The sequence below is a fragment of the Fistularia commersonii genome, chromosome 33 (genome assembly GCF_037954325.1).
Source record: "Fistularia commersonii isolate RoL2024-O1a breed Wild chromosome 33, RoL_Fcom_v1.0, whole genome shotgun sequence".
NCBI lineage: Eukaryota > Metazoa > Chordata > Actinopteri > Syngnathiformes > Fistulariidae > Fistularia > Fistularia commersonii.
In genome coordinates, this window is record NC_141316.1 from 2,307,451 (window position 1) to 2,329,053 (window position 21,603).

A 21,603-nucleotide genomic window follows, 5' to 3' on the forward strand; every position below is an offset into this window, starting at 1 on the left:
AGAAGCGGCGCTAATATTTGATGTTTGCCACGTAGCCCGGACGGATAGTTATATCTTAACGGGGACGCGCGTCAAGCTACTGTCGGCTACAGGGATGCGTAGGCTGAGCAATGTAACTTATCGCTTCAGGTTGATCTAGAAGTGATGATTAACCATAAAAGGTTTTCAGCTCAGGTGTCTCCATGGAAACCCCATAATCCTCCGTCGGCTGCCGTACATGCGTCGAGTTCCCTTGTACCTTTTTTTTTTAACTTCTGCAATCTGAGCATCACTGTGTGAGAAGGCGGTGCTGCATTTGCGACTAAATAAAACACAGCCTGATAGTAAGACTTTCAAAGATGTATTCAGATGAATATGTGAGGCATAACTCATTATATAAATTGCATTAATAATTCGACACTATGCGACGTTAAACAAATGTCCCCCCGCGCAGTTCTGTCCTTGACTCAAGCACAGACGCCGCATTAAGTTTCCATGTAAACATTACTTAACGCGAAGACACCGAACGATTACCGGAGTAATTATTGGCAAATATGCACTTTTATAATCCAATTCGCTGAAACGAGTTGCCCATTCGACTACACAGCCACACACAGACATACACACTCACTCCCCCAAACACCCGCATTCTCCTTCCGATTAATATAAGGAGTATGTAGTTGTAGCGTCTCCACGGTGACGTCGGTGGATCACCAGCGGACAGATAATCATCGTGTCCGTGTTCGGAGCGACACGCTGATGCGTCGGTGTGTTTAATGTAACATTTCATCTTAAGAGCATCTGAGAAATCCAACCCCCCCGACCTACATCCCATTGCTGCACCTTGTAGAAACAGGTGGGATTTTCCAGTGTGAATGTGTTCACTTTACAAAGAAGGTCTGAAACTATTCTTTTATTTTAGCATCTTTATAACTCAAAAAAGGAGTAAGGAGGTGTTGACTTATTTCTATAGTGTTGACTTACTTCTGTGGTTGTAATAATTGAACTGTAGTTCAATTATTACAATCATAGAAATAAGTCAAAATAATGATGATGACAATATAACGATAATACATTATTAAATAAATCAAAATCAGATATGTTTTAAGAACTCTATTCATATTAAAACCTACACATACCTATATATTTTTTACATTTTTAATTCATTTATTTTTGTCCGAGAGATGACGAAATAGATCAATAAATACGGGTTTATTTGTGTTTTTAAAAGTCTGAATACATAGCACTAGCTTAACTGCAAGAAATGTCTATTCAGTACAGCTGCCTTTTATTTGTTTTGGAATTCCAGCAAAATTAGCATGATAACATTGCACCTTATGGAAACAGTAACGCTGCGCCACAATTAGTTAGCAACAGGTTTGATAGGTTTTTTTTCCTTAAAAGCAATTTCCAAGTGGATATGGCATGAGACTAACTGATACTGAGATACCGTCTAAACAGTTATGGTTTGCAAAATGTTTTTTAACTGTTTGAATACATAGCACCAGCCTAAATGAAAGGAGTATATATCTACAAGTATATATATATATATATATACTTAATTTCCCATCAGTCGTACTTGTAAGTTGCCATTGTTTTGATTATTATGTTGACAGTTTTGCTCTCAACTCATATGTTGATTGGAACGGTATCAGACTGCAGCACCAAGGCGTTTATATTAAAAGACCGCGTCGGAAACCGAACGGGAGGATGAAGACAAACGATTGTGATTGCGGGCCGGATCAGTTGAAGTGCGTGGCTCCGTGTCCACTCCAGCAGATTGACATGTGATAATGCTATAAAATCAGTCATGTATGTAAATGAGCTCTGCCTGGATGCGTTCCAGCTTAATCGACCTTGGGGTTGGTAACCTCCCCAATGACAGACACACAACCCCCCTTGCTTCATGATATAATCACGTTATTACTCACATGTTACATGAGGTTTAGATGTCCACCGAAAGACATTATTAACATATAAAACCTCGGCGCATACTTGATCCGCCCGTTCATTGTCACGCCACGCGGTTTTGGGCGAAAGTCACGATTTTCTTTACATCAAGGACCGTAAATTCCCGGCGTGTCGCTCGGTGGCCCGCAGCCTCTCCACGCCGCCTCACCTTAATAAGCTGAGAACGAGAGCAGGAGAAAAAGGGGCTTTTGAAGGGTCTTTCACATTGGAGGGTTGTCGCAGTGGGTCATGAGTGGCTTACCAATGATGAAGGTGACAAAGGGAGACAGCGGAGGCGTGTGCAGTTACTAGTATGATAGAAGGGGAAAATAACCCTTGCAGGTACAGGCTGCACTGAAAGCTGCAGTGAAGGGAGGGGTGTCTGCTTGATTAAGTTCAAAGTGCATCTCATGCGGGCGAAACATATTGTCTTTTTTTCTTTTTTTTTTTTCATCACAAAGATCACCGCATTCCCTTTACTAGCACGGGTCATATTTCCATCGCCTCCTCGGCACCGGAGGGAAATAAACTGCGGTTTGAAGACACAACTGGGAAAAAGGTTCCGTACAACAGAACCGTTTTTATTTTGCGCGATGATTTTTGACGGCGATAGCGCATAAGGGCTTTCCCCCCCCGAATTTAGAAGTACCCTTTCAATGAAAGCACACGGAGAAACATATAAACCCACTGATAGCGACGGGAATCTCCCCGCAGCGGCTTTACTTTTAAAACCTCGCAAAGAATCCAACAATGACACATGGACCGGGTTAAATAGCAACACCATACACGGGCAAAATTAGTTAGGATTAAAATTTTTTTGTTACGATAATATTTTTGGCCATACCAGAAACATATTTATTGGCTGTTTTAAAACCCCCTATCCAATATGTACACCCGAGGTGTTTTCCACGTTGAATATGATATCATGCGGGCTACAGCTTTGAGACGATCTGCAGGTTAAGACACAGAATAAAAAGCCAAATAGCCGAGTGTGTGTTTCCATTGTAGCAGAGGCTGTATTAGGAAAAAAAAAATATCTACACATCTTATAGGGAATGCTTCCAATGTGCAATTGAACACTGATGTGACAAATCAAAAACATTCGTACATTTGTTAGCAATTGTGCAAAAACAATGACTGGAACAATAAGAATGAAACAAACAAACAAAAAAAAAAAACGATGTGAAGGATAGTTAGGTGATTTGAAACAAGGGGAGATGTGATTTGGAAGAAATACCTCTAAAAAGTTCTATTACTTTATTATTCTCTCCATGTTCAGTTACCCACTGAGATAATTACTTTGCAGAGGGTTTGCGGAAAAAATATGTTGATTTTGCCAAATGCTGGGCAGTGTCTGACCATACCGTCGTCATCATCAAAAACTAAAAACAATTGAAAAAGTGGCCGAGACAAAAGTCCAGATGGTCTCTGAAATAGATCTACACCTTTAAATGTTTCCGTCGCCTTTTTTTTTAACAGTCGGGGTCGGATATCATGCCGGGGCAGCGAGCGACAGAAGGTCGCACTGAGGTGGACGACACGCCCCTTTACCACATTGTGAAAAAAAAAAAGAAAATCAAAAAAAGACATCATGTCTGTGAGAGAAGTATAGAAAACAAATTTGAGGATGGCGCATTTAGTAGCTTCCCCATTTTCCCCAACCAAGTGTATCTAATTTCAAAGTCGTAGTTCCTCTTGCATGAACTTCATAGAGCTCTATGAAGTATATGGCGACTTCTAAGCTGGCAACTCTAAGTCAGAATTGGAGTTACAGTGTGGCTGCAAAAGTTGATGGGGATGTGAGAGGAAAGATGACAAAAATTTGAATTATGTACTAAATAGCATAATGTATTGAAGTATAAAAGTGTGCACGGTATCAAACTGCTGCCGGGAGACTCAAAAAAACCAACAAAATGAAAGGCCAAATCGTAAGACGAACAACAAATCACACATCATTTCTCAAAATATGCGATAAAACATGAACACACCAGAAGCAATTAGAAGCATAAATCAGCTTTTCTTGGTTTGTTTGGAAAAGTTTTTTTTTTATTTTATTTTTTTTATACTTGCTGTCATCATTTTGTTCATCGTGTTTTTTTTTTGTCATCGTGAAAGCCGGTGTAATAAAGAATTAATAACATGTAACGGGTCGATCGAATAATCGAGTGACTAACTGTGGTGTCGCAGTAGGATGTGCAAACCGGTGTTGACATGCATACCTTGTTCGTGTGTGTGTGTGTGGTCCAATTTGTGCGAACAGGTCTCCACTACGGCAAAGAGAGCGTCCGGAGCAGCGGCGGCGCCGACCTTCACAACTTCATCTCCTCCGGCTTCGTGACGCTGGGTCGCGGCCATCAGAAAGGTAATGCATCTTTTCTCTCTCTCTCTCTCTCTCTCCCTCCTTTTTTTTTCTTTTGTCGAACTGGAAATTGAATTAATTACCCTTATCTCTGAACACACCTGCCGCTGAATGCTAAAGATGCGCACGTCGGTGTCAGCTTGCGACGGCCGGCGTTCAAACAAGACAAAGACAGAGGTGAAATGTTTCCTGATTCAATTTCCCTCCCAAGCAAATCACATGTACTCGACTAAGCACTGACCAAACACACACTCCCAGAGCAGAGCAACGGGGGGGAAGGTCACTCTGAATGTTGCGCACATACAAACACACACACACACACACACACACACACACACACACACACACACAGACAACCATTAGTGTTGGGCCAGAGTTTTCCCGTGGGTAATACACTGATTAGTATGCAGCCATGTTGGCCAAGCTCTTGTGATTTATTCCTCGTCCATTTTGGCTCCACAAATCAGACTCGGTGTGCGTGTGGTTATGCCTGTGTGTGTCTGTGCATGTGTGAGTGTTGCTCACGAGGGCGCCGTCACCTGTTTTCTAATTGTAATTGTTCGTGTAAGACCGGTAGCTTGTAGCGTTTAATCTCTGCCGACTGCTTGAGTAAAAAAAGAAAAGGAGATAATATTGTTCCGCTGTTTCGTCTATGCTCATCACGGTGATGAGCGGATGTCCTGTCAGTGCATTTATCAAACACAGGTTTAAGTGCACGGGAGTGATGTGTCTATGTGTGTGTGTGTGTGTGTGTGCACAAAAAGGGGACACCAATCTTCTGTTTCTAATGAGGAGCGTTCGTACTTTGTGTTTTCATGAAATTAGCTGTTTTTTTTCCTTGTTTTTTTCTTCCATTTCTTTTTTTTCACTTCCTCTGTTTTCATCCCTGAAGGGGGTCCATTCACATGCAGCCAACATCGGAGAGAAAAAAAAGAAAGATAAAATGAAACAATCTGATAAGTCTTCACCCCGCCAACGGCCTTAGCTTCTCTGGAAAGCACGAAAAAAAAAAAAGGATAAATGAGAGGATTAAAGCTTGTGATTTTTTTTTTTCCGATGCATTTTTTTCCTCGTGCACAAATAACACAATAGCAGCACGCCCGCTCCTCAGGCTCTGTGCCTGTTAGCGTTCACTAACTGCAGCTTTTCCTTTCCTCCGGTAAACAAATCACAGACCCAGATCTCGGAAAAAAGGTGCGATTCTAAAATTCAGCGGCGTGTTCATCTCACCGCGGTTTTCATTCCCGCGTGCCCGGAGGCGGGGAATTTAAGCCGATTCAATCTTGAAATCAATGAAACACCGTTCTGATGTTCGGTTCTGATATTGTTGCTGCTTGTGTGGAGCATTTTCAACCATCACTTCAGGCCGGTGGAGGCAAAAACATTTAACTGAACCTCCCCCGCGCTCTCACACTGCTCTTCACATCCACAAAATCACACCGGCTTCTGCTACATGATATACTATTTCTCCCTGACTGATTGCTGGGCATAAATTTCCCCAAGTTGTATATTTAATATTTTTGACAATGCAGTCATTTATCCTCCCGCTTAAATGAATAACAAATTGTCGGTAAATAACCCAATCCATCACTCGGCCCGTCGCTTAATTTATCCAAAATCGGTGGATGGATTTTATCCCTCCCCCCGTGGGCAGCTGGGGGCTTCGTAGATGAAACAGAGTCCCGGCGAGGTTAGTGCTGAGCGGAAAAAAAAACAAAAAAAAAAAACGCCCGGCTGAATTTAAATCAAACTCGACCTGCATCATTATTTTTTGAAGAGGTTTGCACAGCTTGGTTTGTTCTGGCTGTGAGTAACAAAGCCGGAAAAAATAATAAAAAAAAAAAAAAAGAAATCAAACTCGCCGGCCAGTCGGTGGAACTGTTCTGTTTCCCCTTGAATCAGGTGAAAACAGATGTCGTGTTCTTTTCTACACCTCTGTCTTTTATTTTTTTAATTTTACCCGATTGACGGAACTGGGTTTCGCCGTCGTGATGTGTTCCTCTGGCTTGGGTAAGAATGGCGTCTGTTTTGAATTACACGGGCAGAAAGTGCGTTCGCTTGTTAATTATGTGGAAGGCTGCGTGCGCGTGCGGCGTGCGCGTCGACCCCATGGGGAGGACAGGTGAGGTCAGGGGGAGTTGCTGAGCATCACAGCAGCTGGATGCTTCACATCTGTGCGTGCTGGTGTGCAAAACAAGCCTGCGCTAGATCGAGCTCCGCCGCCAGAGCAGCTTAGGGAAAGAAGGCTTCCTCGTCGTCTGAGGCTTACCTCGTTTAAACTGACCAGATTTCCTCATGTGATTCCGCTTCGAGTGAGTTCTCCGATAAAAAATGCACATATTGCGGGAGAGTTTAGAGATTTCGGCTGCAATAGTGGCTTAGCGACTTAAACATTAGTCGAACAAAGTCAAAGAGCCGAAACTCTGACTCTTAAAAAAAACATTTTTTACGAAGGAACACGGACTTTCCGGAGAAAATATGGGTTCAAGTCAGTTTGCGGCGCCGTTTTTACAATGTCAAGGGGCCGATTTCACCGCAACGTCTAATCGTAGACCAATTCTTTTTTTTTTTTTTTAAGAATATTCGCCTCTCAAGGCTCTTTCGGTTCCCTTTGAAACAACTGAACAAGTCCAGCTGCCAGGATAAGATTTTACAACAACTTTTGACCTTGATGACTGAGAACCTTTGCAGACACTTCACGGTCAATGTCAGCAGGAGAATAGCATCAAGGTGGCGGGAAAAAGCGCCGGTGAATTGAATTGAATAGAATCTGCCACTTTTCATCTCCTGTCTGCTACCTCGGCAGAACTTTGTTTTTCATGATATCTAAAGTGAAGGAGGATTCCTTCAGAATGGACATAATGGTGATTCCCCACTCCCGCACCAGAGGGGGCAGGATATGTGTGTGTGTGAGTGTCATATCCATCACCAACGGACATGTCTTATAAGGCGCTTGCACGAAGTTCACACAAATGTGCTTTCAGTCGCTATAAAAATCACTCATTAGAAGCCGATTGTGTATTTTGGATAAAACGTACGATACGTGCTTCAAGCACCGCCTCCGAAGTCGGCTGTCGTAAATCAACTTGCTTTTAAGACAATCATAGGATTGGCTGTATCAAACAAAGCCGTGGCGACCACGTGCCTTTTAGAGAAATTGAGATTTCCAAGTACAAGTGCTCGGATCAATAGCGGAACACAGTCTGAGCACTTAGGGAAAAAAAAAAAAAAAAAAAAGATCGGGGACATTTTTTTTTTAAGCAATGAAATCTGCAGAAAAAAAGGGGCAGGAAACCGGCTCCGTGCTGACACAGATACAACGCAAGCTGTTACTAGTTTGAAATGATTACACAGGGGAGGTACATGTTTGATTCGGGCGCAAATAGTTTTGAAATCTTTGCATATGAAAAGACAGTTATGCTTGCGGTGGACGCGGAAGCACAAGTGCTGCAGAGCCTCCTCTGCTCTTATTATTCTGAAAAAGACATTATTGAATTTCAGGGCACGTCACAGCTGGAGACGCAGTCTGGTTGACACAAGCGTAGCGCGCCTGGTGACTTCCCTTTTTTTCTGAAGTCTTTTTCTCAATGCACCCACGTCCGGCGTGAACCTATTCAAGGAAAGCAAGTTAGGTCCGGTCCGGGACGCCCGCCTTTGCTTTTAGGACAAGGCGGAGAGGTAGGGAGATTGCGGCCACATTGTTCCGGATGAAAACGCACAACTAGCGCGGAAACACCGCTATAACTGACGATACCTGCCAATAATTCTGTGTATGTTCTGTTTCTTCTGTTTTTTACTTGTGAAGCGTCTTTGAGTGTCATGAAAAGCGCTATAAAAATCCCATGTATTATTATTATTATTATTATTATTGTTATTAACAGTGAGCAGAGATAAATGTCGCTTTATATAAACTTGCGTATCATTGCACTGGACACCTACTGATTTAACAGTATGTATTCCATTTTATCCCATTTTGATCTTTTTCTGTGATGCGTTATCATGATATATATTATATATGTCACATATGAGAGGCTGCCATAACTTCCTCACGTCTGATGAGTAAAGATTTGAGATTTGGAATATTTAAATAAAGAATATAAAAATGTTAAATGAATGGAAAAAGCACTAAAACTGAAGTCATTGCTGCTATTAACATGATCTGCCGTCGTAGCGATGAATTAGAAATCTGTTCTCCAAGAGCAGAGACAAAGAGACAGGGAAAAAAAGGGGTGCGAAAGGAATTTTGTCTCCCTAAAACGCGGTCTTTTATATCCACTTCACGCCGGCTTACAATTCAGGCCAGCCTCTCCTCAGATGGAGAAGCCTGCGACATTTCTTCGCCCCAACAACTGAACACCGGCAGAGGACTTATTTGTGGAAGGAATGGTGTTGCATGACTCCCTCCAAAGCCATCTGCTACTGAACTGAGTCAACTGCGATACGGTTCGGGGCTCTTGGGGTGAATCATTTTTACCCTTTGCATTATTAATTTTTTTTATTTTTTGGCTCAAAAAAAGTTAATGGCGAGGAAACAAAAGGGTCACTTTTAATTGAATTTTCTATCTCGCCACACAGGCTCATGTTTTCCCAGAGTGACAATCTAATGCTAAATAAAATTTAACATTCACAAGGCTGCCGTCTCCTCAGCCATCTGTCCACATCAATGCGTCACTTCGCATATTCACCGCCGCGATGTAAAATAGAAGGCAGGGAGGTGGAAGTTTTTTTGTCAAACTTGCTTAAGGGGATGTTGTCCCATCTGTTGCACGTGTTCTTCCTGTTAGGAGGAGACCGTTGGCGGTTTGGGGATGCTGGACGGGGAAAACGCAGGTTTTAATTAACTACAAAAAATATTGGGGCTCTTAAAAAAAAAAGGTTTAAACACTAAAGAACCGACCAAAGGGGCACAACAAAATCCAGGCGGTCCTTTGATTATACTTTAGACGCGGACTCATTTAACAACAAATACCGAGACCTATCGCAAGCGTGAGGGATAATGAGATGACGTCCCTGTGTTCTCCAGTAAAACGAAGCAGATAAAGGGCTGGAAAATCTTGTTTGCATAAATACCACAAAACAAATAAGGGGCGCGAGGAACGAGGGGAGATACGACAACTAAAGATAGGGCGAGGGGAAATAATGGGGCCGCTTCGTTGGTCGTGCGGGCATTTACATATTCAGCTTTTGCATTTAAGCGTCCCGGGGTCGGAGAGCAGCCGGTGTAAGACGTCGAGGGACCGCCTTCGGTTCCGAGCCGGTGACTCGGTCTGCGTCACCGAAGGCAGAATTAACCTGATGTCGACGGACTGAATTCAAAATACGTGGCAAGTCGTCCATTATATTGGAAGGGATTTGTCGGAAAAGGCAACCGCTCCGCTAACATATTCGGATTTGGCCGGAGAAGCGCTGCTTTTTCTTCATGAGACGACCGGGTGGAGGAGCAGGAGGGAGCGTGCGATGCTGGGATGTCGCATTCCAACCGGGATTGGTTTGATTTATATGATGATCACCGTTGTGCACGGAGGCACGTGCTAGCATCCAGTTTAGCTTTTAGGTTAACGCGAGAAGCATGTCGGGGTTATCACTGACACAGGCACCCGATTTAGTTGTTAAAATGCAACACTGGCCTTCAAATCACCACGACACAAACATTCTGTCAAATTAATGTTTGCACTGAAGCTCGGGTGCGGACACTTTTACTGCTCCCCAAAACTGGACACTCTAAGGGGCTTACGGTACGCGTCCCGGTTCTGCCTGATCTGACAAAGGCTTTATCGTCCGTCTGCTAGCGGGTTTTAATTCAAAAACAAGACGGCAACTCATTAAACCCAAGTTTTATTTATTCCATCTGTTACATTGTAGCTCCAAGTTTCCCCAGTTAAAACTTTCGTAAAAGACGGAACGCCCGACACCGTGTCCCGCAATGCAGTTGAAACAACCCAAAAGATTGCAGGTGTTTTTGTGTGTTTCGCTGGATCCGAAGTGGAGAAACCGCAGTTGGGTAAACACCTACTTTCAGACATCTTGACACCAAATTACGGGGTTTTGCATCATGCGTTCAACCGAAAAATAAACATCCAATGACATTTGGAAATAACAGGGAGATTAACACACCGTACAGATGAATACATCGGCACATTTGAACCGTGTCGGCACCGTTCGAATCACATGTGTGAAAATAATGGGGTGAGAGCAGCGGAGAAACCAAAGAGCCACGCGGCAAGATAAATATATATTAAAACAAATCTGACTCAACATCTCAGCGGCCTGGACTGTAACGCCGCCGTTCCACTTCTTAGCGGGAGCAGAATTCAGTTTGAGGTGTCAGAGTCACCAGTAATTGTGTAAAAAGTTCCCTGCAAGCAGAGAACAGATAAGAACGAGAGCCTTATTTGTCAGCGGGCGTGATGCAAGTGAGCCTTTGCAGACCGAAGCCCGATGGCTTAAATTAATTGTTGTTGTCACAGAAGAACTGCGGTGTACTTTTCTATTCGCTCACTGTCACCAAGAGATAGTGCGTACTGTAAATCACTGTCAGCTTGTCACACATTCCTCTGCGGCAGAGTGTGTTTAGAAAAGGTGCAGGTGGACGGATGGAGAGTCGCGGCCGCACCTTGACTGATCGAAATTTTCTCCATCGGACACGGCGCCGGATTGACAGCCAGCGTGCAAATGCGTATTAAAAATTCAGCTCGCCAGCTGCTATTGGTTGAATGCGTCCATTTTAATTATTTTTCCATATGTCAGTCTTGTTGATATGAAACGGCAGCCAAAGCCACTGCATCCAGAGAAGTGATTACTTCCGACAAAGCCTCCATCCTTGACTTAGCGTCTGCCGTACTTCATTACCTTACGAAACCCAACTTTTAATTCTGCCCTATGGAGGAGCTTAGATTGTTTGGTTTTTTTTTTGTTTTGTTTGTTTTTTTCCTGTCAGGCACTTTTGGTTTTTGAATTCAACGGATGTGGATTGGTGGGAAAAACCATGCATCCGAATTAGTGGGTTACTTTTATTTACGCTGCAGTTTAGGTGCATGAACGAGTGCACGTGCGGAAAGTCGCAGTACGACTGCAGCGCCCGCCGAGGAGCCACGGGGACTTCAGAAGCTTCAGAAGGAGCCATTTATTTGTTTTTCGCTTTCTTCTGTCGTGCCGCTAACAGCTGCTAGCCTCTCATATATCCTTTTGTTTACCTTGCGTGAAAAAAAAAAGTTGATGACGGGGTATAAAAATGCCTCGCCGAGTTTCAGTGCCCCCTTCCCTCCCCCCCCGATTCCGAAACAGTCATCTCTCGTTCCTCTGAATGAATCAGATGCAGAGGAACAACAGGCCCACAGGCAGTATCATCATTTCCAGCTTGTGTAATCAACACTGCAGGCTGATGAGGCACAAGATGAAAACATCCGCCCTGTTAGGAACCTTTGGTGCTGTGGAATTACATGAGAAAAAAAAAAACAAAGTAGCACAGACGGAAACCTAGTCACGCTGTGTGACCGGCAGCACGGGTAAATGGACAGAGAAAGGCCCTTCGCTAAATGCTGTTTGGACTATTTACACAAGTGTTTGATAATTTGCCTCGGATTACCGACTCTTGTTCTGAAATAATTTTGCCGCATCAGAGATGATCAGCATTCTCAATATTCTAGACCGAGATCCCTGTTTTAATGATTTAGCGTAATGATATTGAAGGAGGGCGGCACTTCAGCCCCACTGCAAGAAGGTTCCTAGGTGGATTCTGACTGGCCTCTCTGTGTGGGGTTTGCACGATCTCCCTAACTCTCCGGGTTCTCCGGTTCCTCGCGGTTCTCCGATTTCCCCCGAAAGCCTTTATTCATTTTCCAGATATCCGAATGAGAGAGGGAACGGTTGTACTTTACGTCTTTACATGTGGTTTTGTGATTGGCTGGCACTTGACCAGGGTGTTCCCTGCCTGTCGCCCAGTTACAACTGGTAGGAACACGTTCTCACTCCAAATGTCAACAGCTTGAAAACAAGGAATGTTCCCTCAGCGTCACGTGCCGATGCGTTAGACACCCCTTTCTCGTCATAGTTCGGCAAACCAGGAGCTTCATGACTATGTCAACGTCTGTAACAATATAACCGAATCCATGTGTTTTCCACATTTTTCTGTTGTAAATGAGAAAAATGACTAATCACGTGCGTACACTGACGCTGCACCCAAAAGTAGATGCTACTCCGCACTAGACACCCCTTTCTCATAAGTTTTCGAAGAACCTGAGGCACCCTGGTACCGGTGTGCTGCAGGATAAAAATGATATATAATAAATGAATGAATTTATCGATATATTGAACAAAATTTTGGTGGATGCTAGGACACCTTTCACACTTATCTAAACACAAGGAACTATAGTCTAGCATCACGACTCACATCCTTATCATAAGACACCCTTTGTTTTTAGCATTTCTTTGCTTATTCACAACCAATTCTGCCGGCAACAGAAGATGACCCGAAATGAACTGTATGTATTTCTTTTTTATTCAAAATTTCTTACGTTTAAAAGTTAAACCGAACCATTCATCATTTTGACAGGAATCCAAATGGCCCCAGGGGCTGCCGAACCCCGGTTTGAGAACCCACTATATTCAGTACACATCTTAGTATCACATATTATGGCTTGCAAAACTTGTGTTTTAATCAGGGAGGACATCATTTAGCCCCAGGTATCACGGAGACTCCCTTTACTGATGGCTGCGTCTTGACATTTTGTCAGGAGAAAGAAAAGCTTAATGACGGAAAGTGTGCGTTTCTCAATAAATTCAATATTGTGACATTCACTGTCGGACAAAACTGCTTATGTCACAGATTTGGTCCATCCTCCACTCTATGAATGTCAAAACGTTGATGTAAATTCCTCCTCACATTTCTGTGTGCCACACCAATGAACACATTTGCGATCTGTAATTTCTTTAAGTGGTATTTTGGCCAAGATGAAACACACAACACGCGGGGAGCCTGGTGATTTTTTTTTATTTCAGTTGCAGATGGTTTGTGATGGACGGCTAAGTGCTAAAAAACTCAATTTGGTCTTGTCTGTCTATGGCATTTCAAGGATTATGTTTTCAACATATACGAGAATCCACATGATTAAGAACATATTTCTTGTCAATGAAAAGGGTGCCGTCATTAATCTAATTCACCTGTAACACAATTATTCAATTTACGGGGTTTCATAACCCAGTATCTGCAGTGTGATCACTGTTTTAAGACTTCTCATGAAATGTGGAGGATTGTTAACCGTTTCTGATCCAAATGATGTAAAGGCAGGCGGCAGGGTGGTGCAGTGCTTCTGCCTCTGGGTTTCCTGGTTTCCCCCCGTAATCCAACCACGGGTAGCAGAGGTTAGGAGTTTTCTTGCAGAGTCACATGACTTGTGCAATATTATTTGTCCCCTTATATTTAAAATATTTCTTTTTCAAATACTATGGCAACATTCCAACTCTTCTGCGCACTATCACTCCTGTGAAGGCTCAGGTTTCAGCACAAGAAGAAATAATGCAGAACTGACAGATACTCTGATCATTTCAACACAACGATCAGACGCTATTAGCATGAAAAAGTTATTTTAGAGAGTAAAAATGCAAAGTTTTGCCCAATATTTAAATGAACCGCAAAAGGTATTGTGCAACAATGTAGCATGACAAATGTATTAGGGTATCAATAATACTAACAGGGTGCTTACAGTTACATCACTTATTAGCTTTTATCATACAAATGAGCAATAAATACGCCACTTGAGCTTTCTTTGGAGGTTATCTTCAAATTTGTGTATAATTTAAAGATCGGAGTGTTCTAATTGTCCCTTTAAAATTCAATAGTAAATCAATGAATGTCTATTCCAGCATCTGCCCTTGAATATTCAATGAAGACGGAAAGGGAAGAAGCGGCCATCTGCGGATGATATCGTTTCAGTCTGCTTTTATGTTTTATTTATTGGAAACCAAATCATGAAAGTGCATTGAGAAAATTTCAGGGAAAAAAAAAAAAAAACTTCGAATTTAACATTTATAGTTCCTGAAAAAAGGGAGACTGACTGTCCTGTGACATTGGCGCTTTCTCCAGTCAAGTTTCTCTCATAATGACACTGCGAGTGGCGGTGTGTCCAGAATAGTTGAATCCGGTGTCCCTGGACTCAGAGTAGGATACTTGCAGTGCTGCCTCGGTTTAGACATCCAGGTTTGCCATTTTTCAGGATCATCTCCTCGACGGCTGGGCTCATAGTGTAACAACATATATAATATTGTATGTAAATAGGGTATAGTGACCCTTAGGGCTGTCACATTGACAGACACGGATAAAACCGCTTTACCCCAACCTTAACCCTGACCCTAACTCTCAGGATCCTCACCTCGTCGATCGTGGTTGGAACCCCTTGACTCTAATTTTAAGGATTGTCAGTCTGACATTTGTGGATGTAACCCCTTTACTCTAGTCCTAACCTTAAGGGTTATCACTTTGACTATCGTGGTTATAACCCCTATATCCTAAAGCTAGCCGTAACCTCAAGGATCATCACATTGATGATCATGGTAATAACCCTCAGCCCTAACGCTCACCCTAAGCTTAAGCTTTTACCTAACCAAAGAGTCTTTAGGATCAGTGCAGTGATGCTTTGAAGGGCTTTACGCAACATGGCGCTACCCGTGGCTAATAATTTTCCACAATAAATGTGTTGTGTTCGTTTTTCTTCGCCCGGGCCACACTTTCGACTGCATTCTGATGTCCATATTTGAATGTGCTTCCCTGATCTTAAATAAATGACATGCTGATTTATTGAAACGTGATGTAAAAGGATCAATCTGAATAGCAACACAACTCTCCTCTGATACCTCCAGACTTTAATCAAGGCCCGCGGATTGATTTTTATTAACCTGCAATCAGATTATCAAATTGTATTTCATTTAGCCTGTTCTCCACTGGGTATTAAACACGCAAGTGTGACTAATGAAACAACTGGTGAAAAGCTGTAAGTTGACAGTAACCAATAAATATAGCTAGCAAACGTGAAATACTTACAGAAATAGAAGAAATCCCGTCATTCGTCACATTCAGCTATACATACGGGTGGCTCGGTAACGCTCGTCTCCAAAGACGACCGATCTAACCCTCTTGAAACCGGTGCACCGAGAAGGAGAAAAAACAACAGCCGACTCCGAAAATAGTCAAAAAAGCCAAAGAGTAGTAGGCTAAAATAAGCACCAGAATAACATAGAAAACACATCTTTCATGCAGCAAAGCAAACTGGAGCAAATATTTTGGTGATATTGCAGTATATCTGTATGTGGAGCCCCATGCCTTTCATAAACTCTACTTGGCATTTTTGAATGCGCTTTATATATCCATTAAGAGAAATTCTTCTCTGCATTTAACCCATCATGGACGAACCTTGAGCAGGAGAGCAGTCAGAGGTTCAGCGTCTTGCTCAACACTTTGCCGGGGATCAAACCAAGAATGTTCGGTCCCAAGGACGAACGCACAACCCCCCCGTGCCACGCTGCCCCCAAGAAGTGTAGCTCAGAATGTCCGACCTCTCGGCATCTCGAGTTGAACCAATCAATCGAACCAAGTGGTACCCAAAGAAAATAAAAAATAGGACATTGAGAATTTTTGCGGCATTTCTAAAATCTTATTTAACCCCTGTGAAGGTTATATCTGAATATCATCGATGAGGCCCCGGTTAATTTAGATCTTGGACAAAATTCGAGCGCACACTTCCGAACTGTACGTTGTCCCGAGTTCAATCAAAGTATCCTGTCCCTTTCTTTTCGAAAGCGGCCTTGAGTTTTGAAGTTTCAAGGACGACTTCGCAGCCTGTTTCTCGCCTGATTACCTTTAAGTAGGGAGGAAGTCCTGCTCTTCAAACGCTAACAACCAGGTCCCTCCTCGGGGGAGTGACCCGAACTAGTCTCAAGGTCCGATAATCCGGTCTTGGCGGTTCACTTTTCGCCCTCCTTCGGTCGTTTTTTGATTGACAGCTGGCTCCTGCCAGGCTCACGGTACCCGCTCATACAAAATGATGGTCAGGTTCAGGGGAGGTGGCTCGGCTGACCTGCTGGCTCAGCACTCTGCGGAATACCCAATAAGGAAGTGTTAATAAGGTCTTGCAGAGTGCAGGGCTGAGGCCATGGCACTCATTAGTCGAAAGAAAGATCAAGACAGATTCCTCTCGCACACAATACAGAGGGACGTCTCTATCCTCTCGCTCCGTCCCTGAAGTTCCTCCTGTATCAAGATCAGGTTGATGGTTAGGTTCGTCACGAAGGGAAAGCGCGAACCGCCTTTTTCAGTTATGTGTGTTGGCGCGGGAAGCGGTTCCTGTTTTACCATTCACTTTGAGCCCTGATCCGCAAGTGCAAAAGAATCAGGGATTAAGCCGTTACGACCCCTCCAAGAGCCCTAATTGCTGTTTCTCCTCACCCTCATTTGCACAACTCCGCGGAAAACCCTCGGCGTTCTTTTTCGCGGGGAGCCGAATTAATGACATCTTTCCTGTTTTTTTTTTTCCCCGAAAATAACACGCGCGACAAACACCTTGTGTCGTTATTTTTGTTTCTGAAGCACAAATACCGAGGTCAGTGAATGACAAGTCACCCCGCAAATCTCGACAAGGCTCTCAAGTATCCTGGGGAACAATAGCACTCCCAGATACACTGCAGTCAATTACGGCGATGTGAGACGCGTGGGCAGACGGAGGAAATGACAGTTAGGAGACAGCTCTCTTATCATTGTCCTCCTGTTGTGGCCACTTTGAAACAAGTGGAGCTATTTATCTAGAGGTACGCCGGAGGAAAGAGAGATGAGACTTTTATCCGGCGGAGAGGAGCGAGTTAGGAGCGTAGCTTTACCGGGAACCGGAAACTTTGGGGAAGAAAAGGAATTTTACATTAGGGGAGGGCTTGCGCAGGTAGAAAGGCAGAGGGGGCGGCCCTGGCAGGTGTGAAGGTGGGGGAACGATGGCGTGACACGGCTGCCGTGTCGCTTGCACGGGCCTTAATGTGCCGCATCAATCAAGACGCTGCCCGCCGCACTGCGTGGCAACTTTTATCGCCGCTCATTAAAGTAAGTGCAGATATTTTATGCATCAGTTGGAAGGCAAGGACTTTTTCATGCTAATTTCCCTCCTTTAGATTTGTTATTCATCATCTTTGATCAACGGGGTCCTTTACACTAATAAAGGGGAGTGGGATGCGCACGTCGGACACATCAGGGATCGTCAGTGTGCCATAGGGTCGCATCTGCGGCTTCCTGCCGCTGCCGGGTTCAAATAGCGAGAAGGAAGTTTCATCAGCTTTCTGAAACCGTGACATATATCGAAACCAAAAATAAAGCAAAAGCGCAAAGTTCAATTAAATAAATGTGACAATGCTTTTTCTTTTTTGAAAGAGGAGTGTATCAATAGCTTGGAAAATGTGGTTCGTCCTCCAGCCTCAGCCCCGCAACCAATTCTCGGATGAAAAGAACATTTAACGACTTTAAATCCACATTTTCTTGGCCCCCGTTCACCTCACCCCATTGGCAGGTCCCTCCAATACTGATAAGATTACTTCAAATGCCACAGCCCACTCTGAATTAAAATGAACTTTGCCCCCGAATTTCCATCCCTTTGGACCGGCTGGCCTGACTCAGAAACGCAGATGAAAGGAGGTCGACCTGAGTGGCCGTATTAGGTTTCGGCTCTTTTTCCGAGCCTTTGAATCACCGGTTTCTCATAACTCCTTCTTTCCCGGCCGTACTCTCACCGCGGCGGACCGCCTCGACTGGATTGGATAGTAAAATACGAGAGTAAAACTACTGCAAAATATGCATCGTATCATGGGTGGTCGTCATGTAACCCTGAAACAATTAACTTCGGAAATTGAACTGTTCATTTTGATTTATCCCGGTCCAAAGTGCAATTTCATGATTTTGCATTTGGTGGAAATACAGTTTTCCCAGTGGCGCCCCTCCTCCCCCCTGCAGGTGGCAAAAAAATGCACCTGCGCCCTGTTTGACAACCCATCTATGAAACAACACAAGACTAACTACTAATGTAATTTCGGGTTCAGTGAGTGACTCAATTAAACAATCTCAGTTAACTTGCTAAACCTGAGGGAGGAACAAATGGCGCACAATTAAAAAGAATGAACACATTATGCTATAATTCTAATTGTGTCGGGATGAACTCATTAAGTCTGACAACTCTAATATTTTGTACATCATTTAAATTCGAGCAGCATTTAGTGTCTGGAATTTCAACGTAATGTACTGTATAATCGGCCATAACAACTCCGGTTTGGGAAAGTCATTTTTACATTACGGGGTGAAAATTCAGCGATGATCTTTCAAACGATCCTCGTGTATTGTGGCGGCGGAGATGTTTTTTAAGGAAATCAAAAAGGAAATCGATGTCACACTTATGTCGCGCCGCGTGTCAAACTGCGACCACAAAGGAACTCAGACAGTCAAGTTTGTTATCCGAAATCAGACGTCTTATCCTTTTGGCCGTGCGTTGCCCTGATAAAAGAAAGCTGGCTTTCTATCGAGCATTTGAACAGGAATAAATAGAAATCTGCATTTTGTAATAATAAGAATCTGCATCATTTATTACTTTTTAAACAGACGCTTTACACAAGTGCGCTTCGAGCTTATTCTGACAAATATTTCCCGCGCAGTATTTTGCTTTTGACATTTCAATGTCTTTTTAATTTAAAGCCTTATGAAAGCAGCTGCGCTAATGAAGGTATATTGTATTATTCATGGCAGTTAGCTAATTTGGTGCCTGTATCTCCGTGTCGCTGCACGGAGAAGAGAAAAGCGTCTCGCTATACAGAGGGTACCAATTACGATATTTGTAAAAATCGGCACCCCCTTGTCAATTACTACGCCTTATATCCTGAAACTGATTAGTGGAAGCGTCTCTCCTTGCAAATGAGCTCCGATCCAAGATGGCTAATCCGCCGCGAAAAAGACAGCGTCAGACATCGGCATCAAACATTTAATTTCTGTTTCGGCCCGTCAGCCCAGAATGCATTATTTAATAACGGGCTTGTTTGGATATTTGCTTTCTCCGAACACGTCTGATCCGCTAATTCGGCAATTCGCACGATAACGTCGCGCGGAGGCCGCCGAGCCCCCCTGACAGGAGGGACGGGGAGAGAAGCGCGAACTACAGATTATTCTCCAAATACCTGGCGAAGGGAGGCACCAAAAAATTTGTCGGTCAGAGCTGTTTATCGTATCGAGCAGCGGGGCTGTATATTGAGGAGCCTCGTTGCTTTGAGTGATTTATCGCCTGTTAAAAATAGACGGCTCAGGGGCATTTTGAGGATACCTCTCAAAGTGTTTTAGAACAGGCCCGCTAACAGACTGATCTGGCCTGTGCCGCGTTGACCTCAAGCAGCTTCATATCCACCTCCCTGCGAGGCAAAAAAAAAACTCCCGCTCTCATCTGTAATCTATTATTCATAACCGAGAGGCAGGGAGACGAAGACTGGGAAAGGCAGATAACTTGGTCGCATTTTCCTTCCGTCCAACCCCCGGCCCGTGCGACTATTATCCAGGGGCCATTGTGGGGGAAAACAAATGCAATGATTGCCTTTTGTTGCGTTGGATGGTGTTTTTTTTTTTTTTTTTTCCTTTTTTTTAAAAAAAATTCTTTGCAGAAGTTGATGACTTGCCATTCAGAGCACACCGACTAAGGCTGCCAGTCGCATTGTGCAAATAATGATGCATGGGAGGGATCAAATTAAAATTTATCAGCTCTGGGTTGGGATCCATCTCCTCATCTATTTCCAGCAGATTAAAAATTGAAAAGGCATGGAGAGGCACATGTTCCAGTTAGGTGTTAATTTAATTTTTTTTTTTTTTTTGCAGGGGATCAATGCCGCGCCCGTCGTGATTTTTAATGTCAGTTTTATCTCAATAGCGGAGACGGTTTTAAGGGGCCGTGGCTGATAAATGACTCCCATTGTCGTGGTAATCAGTAATCATTTTCAATTTGCGGCGGGCGATTGTTTACCGAGTACCTAACCATTTGTTAATTCCATATTTACAGATGATAAAACATAATGGGACACCTTTTGCTTGTGGCTCTCTGTGAATTAGAGCGCCGATAAACCACTTCACTGGCCCGACCAAATCTTTAAACGCAGGTTATTTTTTCATTTTTTCCTCCATTATATTTAACAACACGCCGTCCTCTCACAATAGCGGGCGGTGTTTTTCCGGGGCCGTCCGTTTATTTCGCAACGCTGATCACGCCGGGCACAAGCTGGAGGAAGAGGGGATCAACACCTTGTCAAGCTCGCCACTGGCTTCCAGTCTGAGTGATTTGAAAGACTTGGCATGCCGAGAGCGGCGCTAAAGCTACTCCGTGACCGGTTACTTACGGGAAGAATGACCAGACATTCGTGGATCCGCCTCTCCCCCGCCACCCTTGTCCCTTATCCTCTCCGAGAAGGATGGCGAATTGCCACCGCGTTGTCACCGGCGCCGGATCTGTGAACTCTGCACTTACATTACGGCGGAGAAAGACGGAGGGGTTTTCAATCTACAAACCGGGCCAAAGAGATACGACGGCTGATGTATTATAATTGAAAGGCCCATTGGATTGTGATAAATAATGAAGTTTCCCCGGGGGCTGTTAAGAGGGTGGGAGGGGGAGATGCTCTCATATATAGGTGGAGGCAGCCAGTTAACCCCATGCTGTGGCAGCCGTGGAGGGAATATGATACAGGTGTGAAAAGACGGGAGAGGCAGTCACTTCATCACGACACATTTAAGACGATGTATTACACGGTGTGTTCGGCGTGGCCATCGGCCTGAAGTTGTCGTCTCAGTTGATCACGGTTACTAAAACTTAATTGACAGTCATCATGTGCAAATTGAATCCAGTATTGATAAAACTATCACATGGTCACTGTCGCTAGTTATTTTTTAAGGTGTTCAATATAACATTATAGGCTGTTACTATTCATGACAAGGTAGTCGTTCATGCTCTTACATTAATCGCGAGTATTTTATTGTTTAACTGACAAAAAATAAAATGACTGTCATACATGAATTGTGGGCATTAGGTAAAGAGATGGCAGTTTTTAATATAAGTTTTGTCCCGACTTCCCTTCGGGGTTACGGTATTTTACATAGAAACAACATACTCCAGCAGGTTTGTATTTTCTGACATAAACTCACATGTCTCTATGTTTTTTGCTATTAATAGCACTAACTACAATCACAAGAATCGGGTCATTCTAATTCATTTATTATTAGTTTACGAATGTGCGAGGTATGTTTTTTATTTGCATTTGTAATGACTAAT

At 43.5% G+C, this 21,603-nt stretch overlaps 1 protein-coding gene across 8 annotated transcripts in view; it reads left to right on the forward strand.

The window, feature by feature from the left end:
* shisa6b (shisa family member 6b) overlaps nt 1-21,603 on the forward strand; it is an 83,518-nt gene that overhangs the window by 9,986 nt on the left and 51,929 nt on the right. For all 8 annotated transcript variants that reach the window (XM_086141019.1, XM_086141021.1, XM_086141022.1 and 5 more), the window contains exon 3: nt 4,190-4,291. In XM_086141019.1, the coding sequence (XP_085997145.1) occupies nt 4,190-4,291 (102 nt within the window). The remainder of the gene's footprint in view (nt 1-4,189; nt 4,292-21,603) is intronic.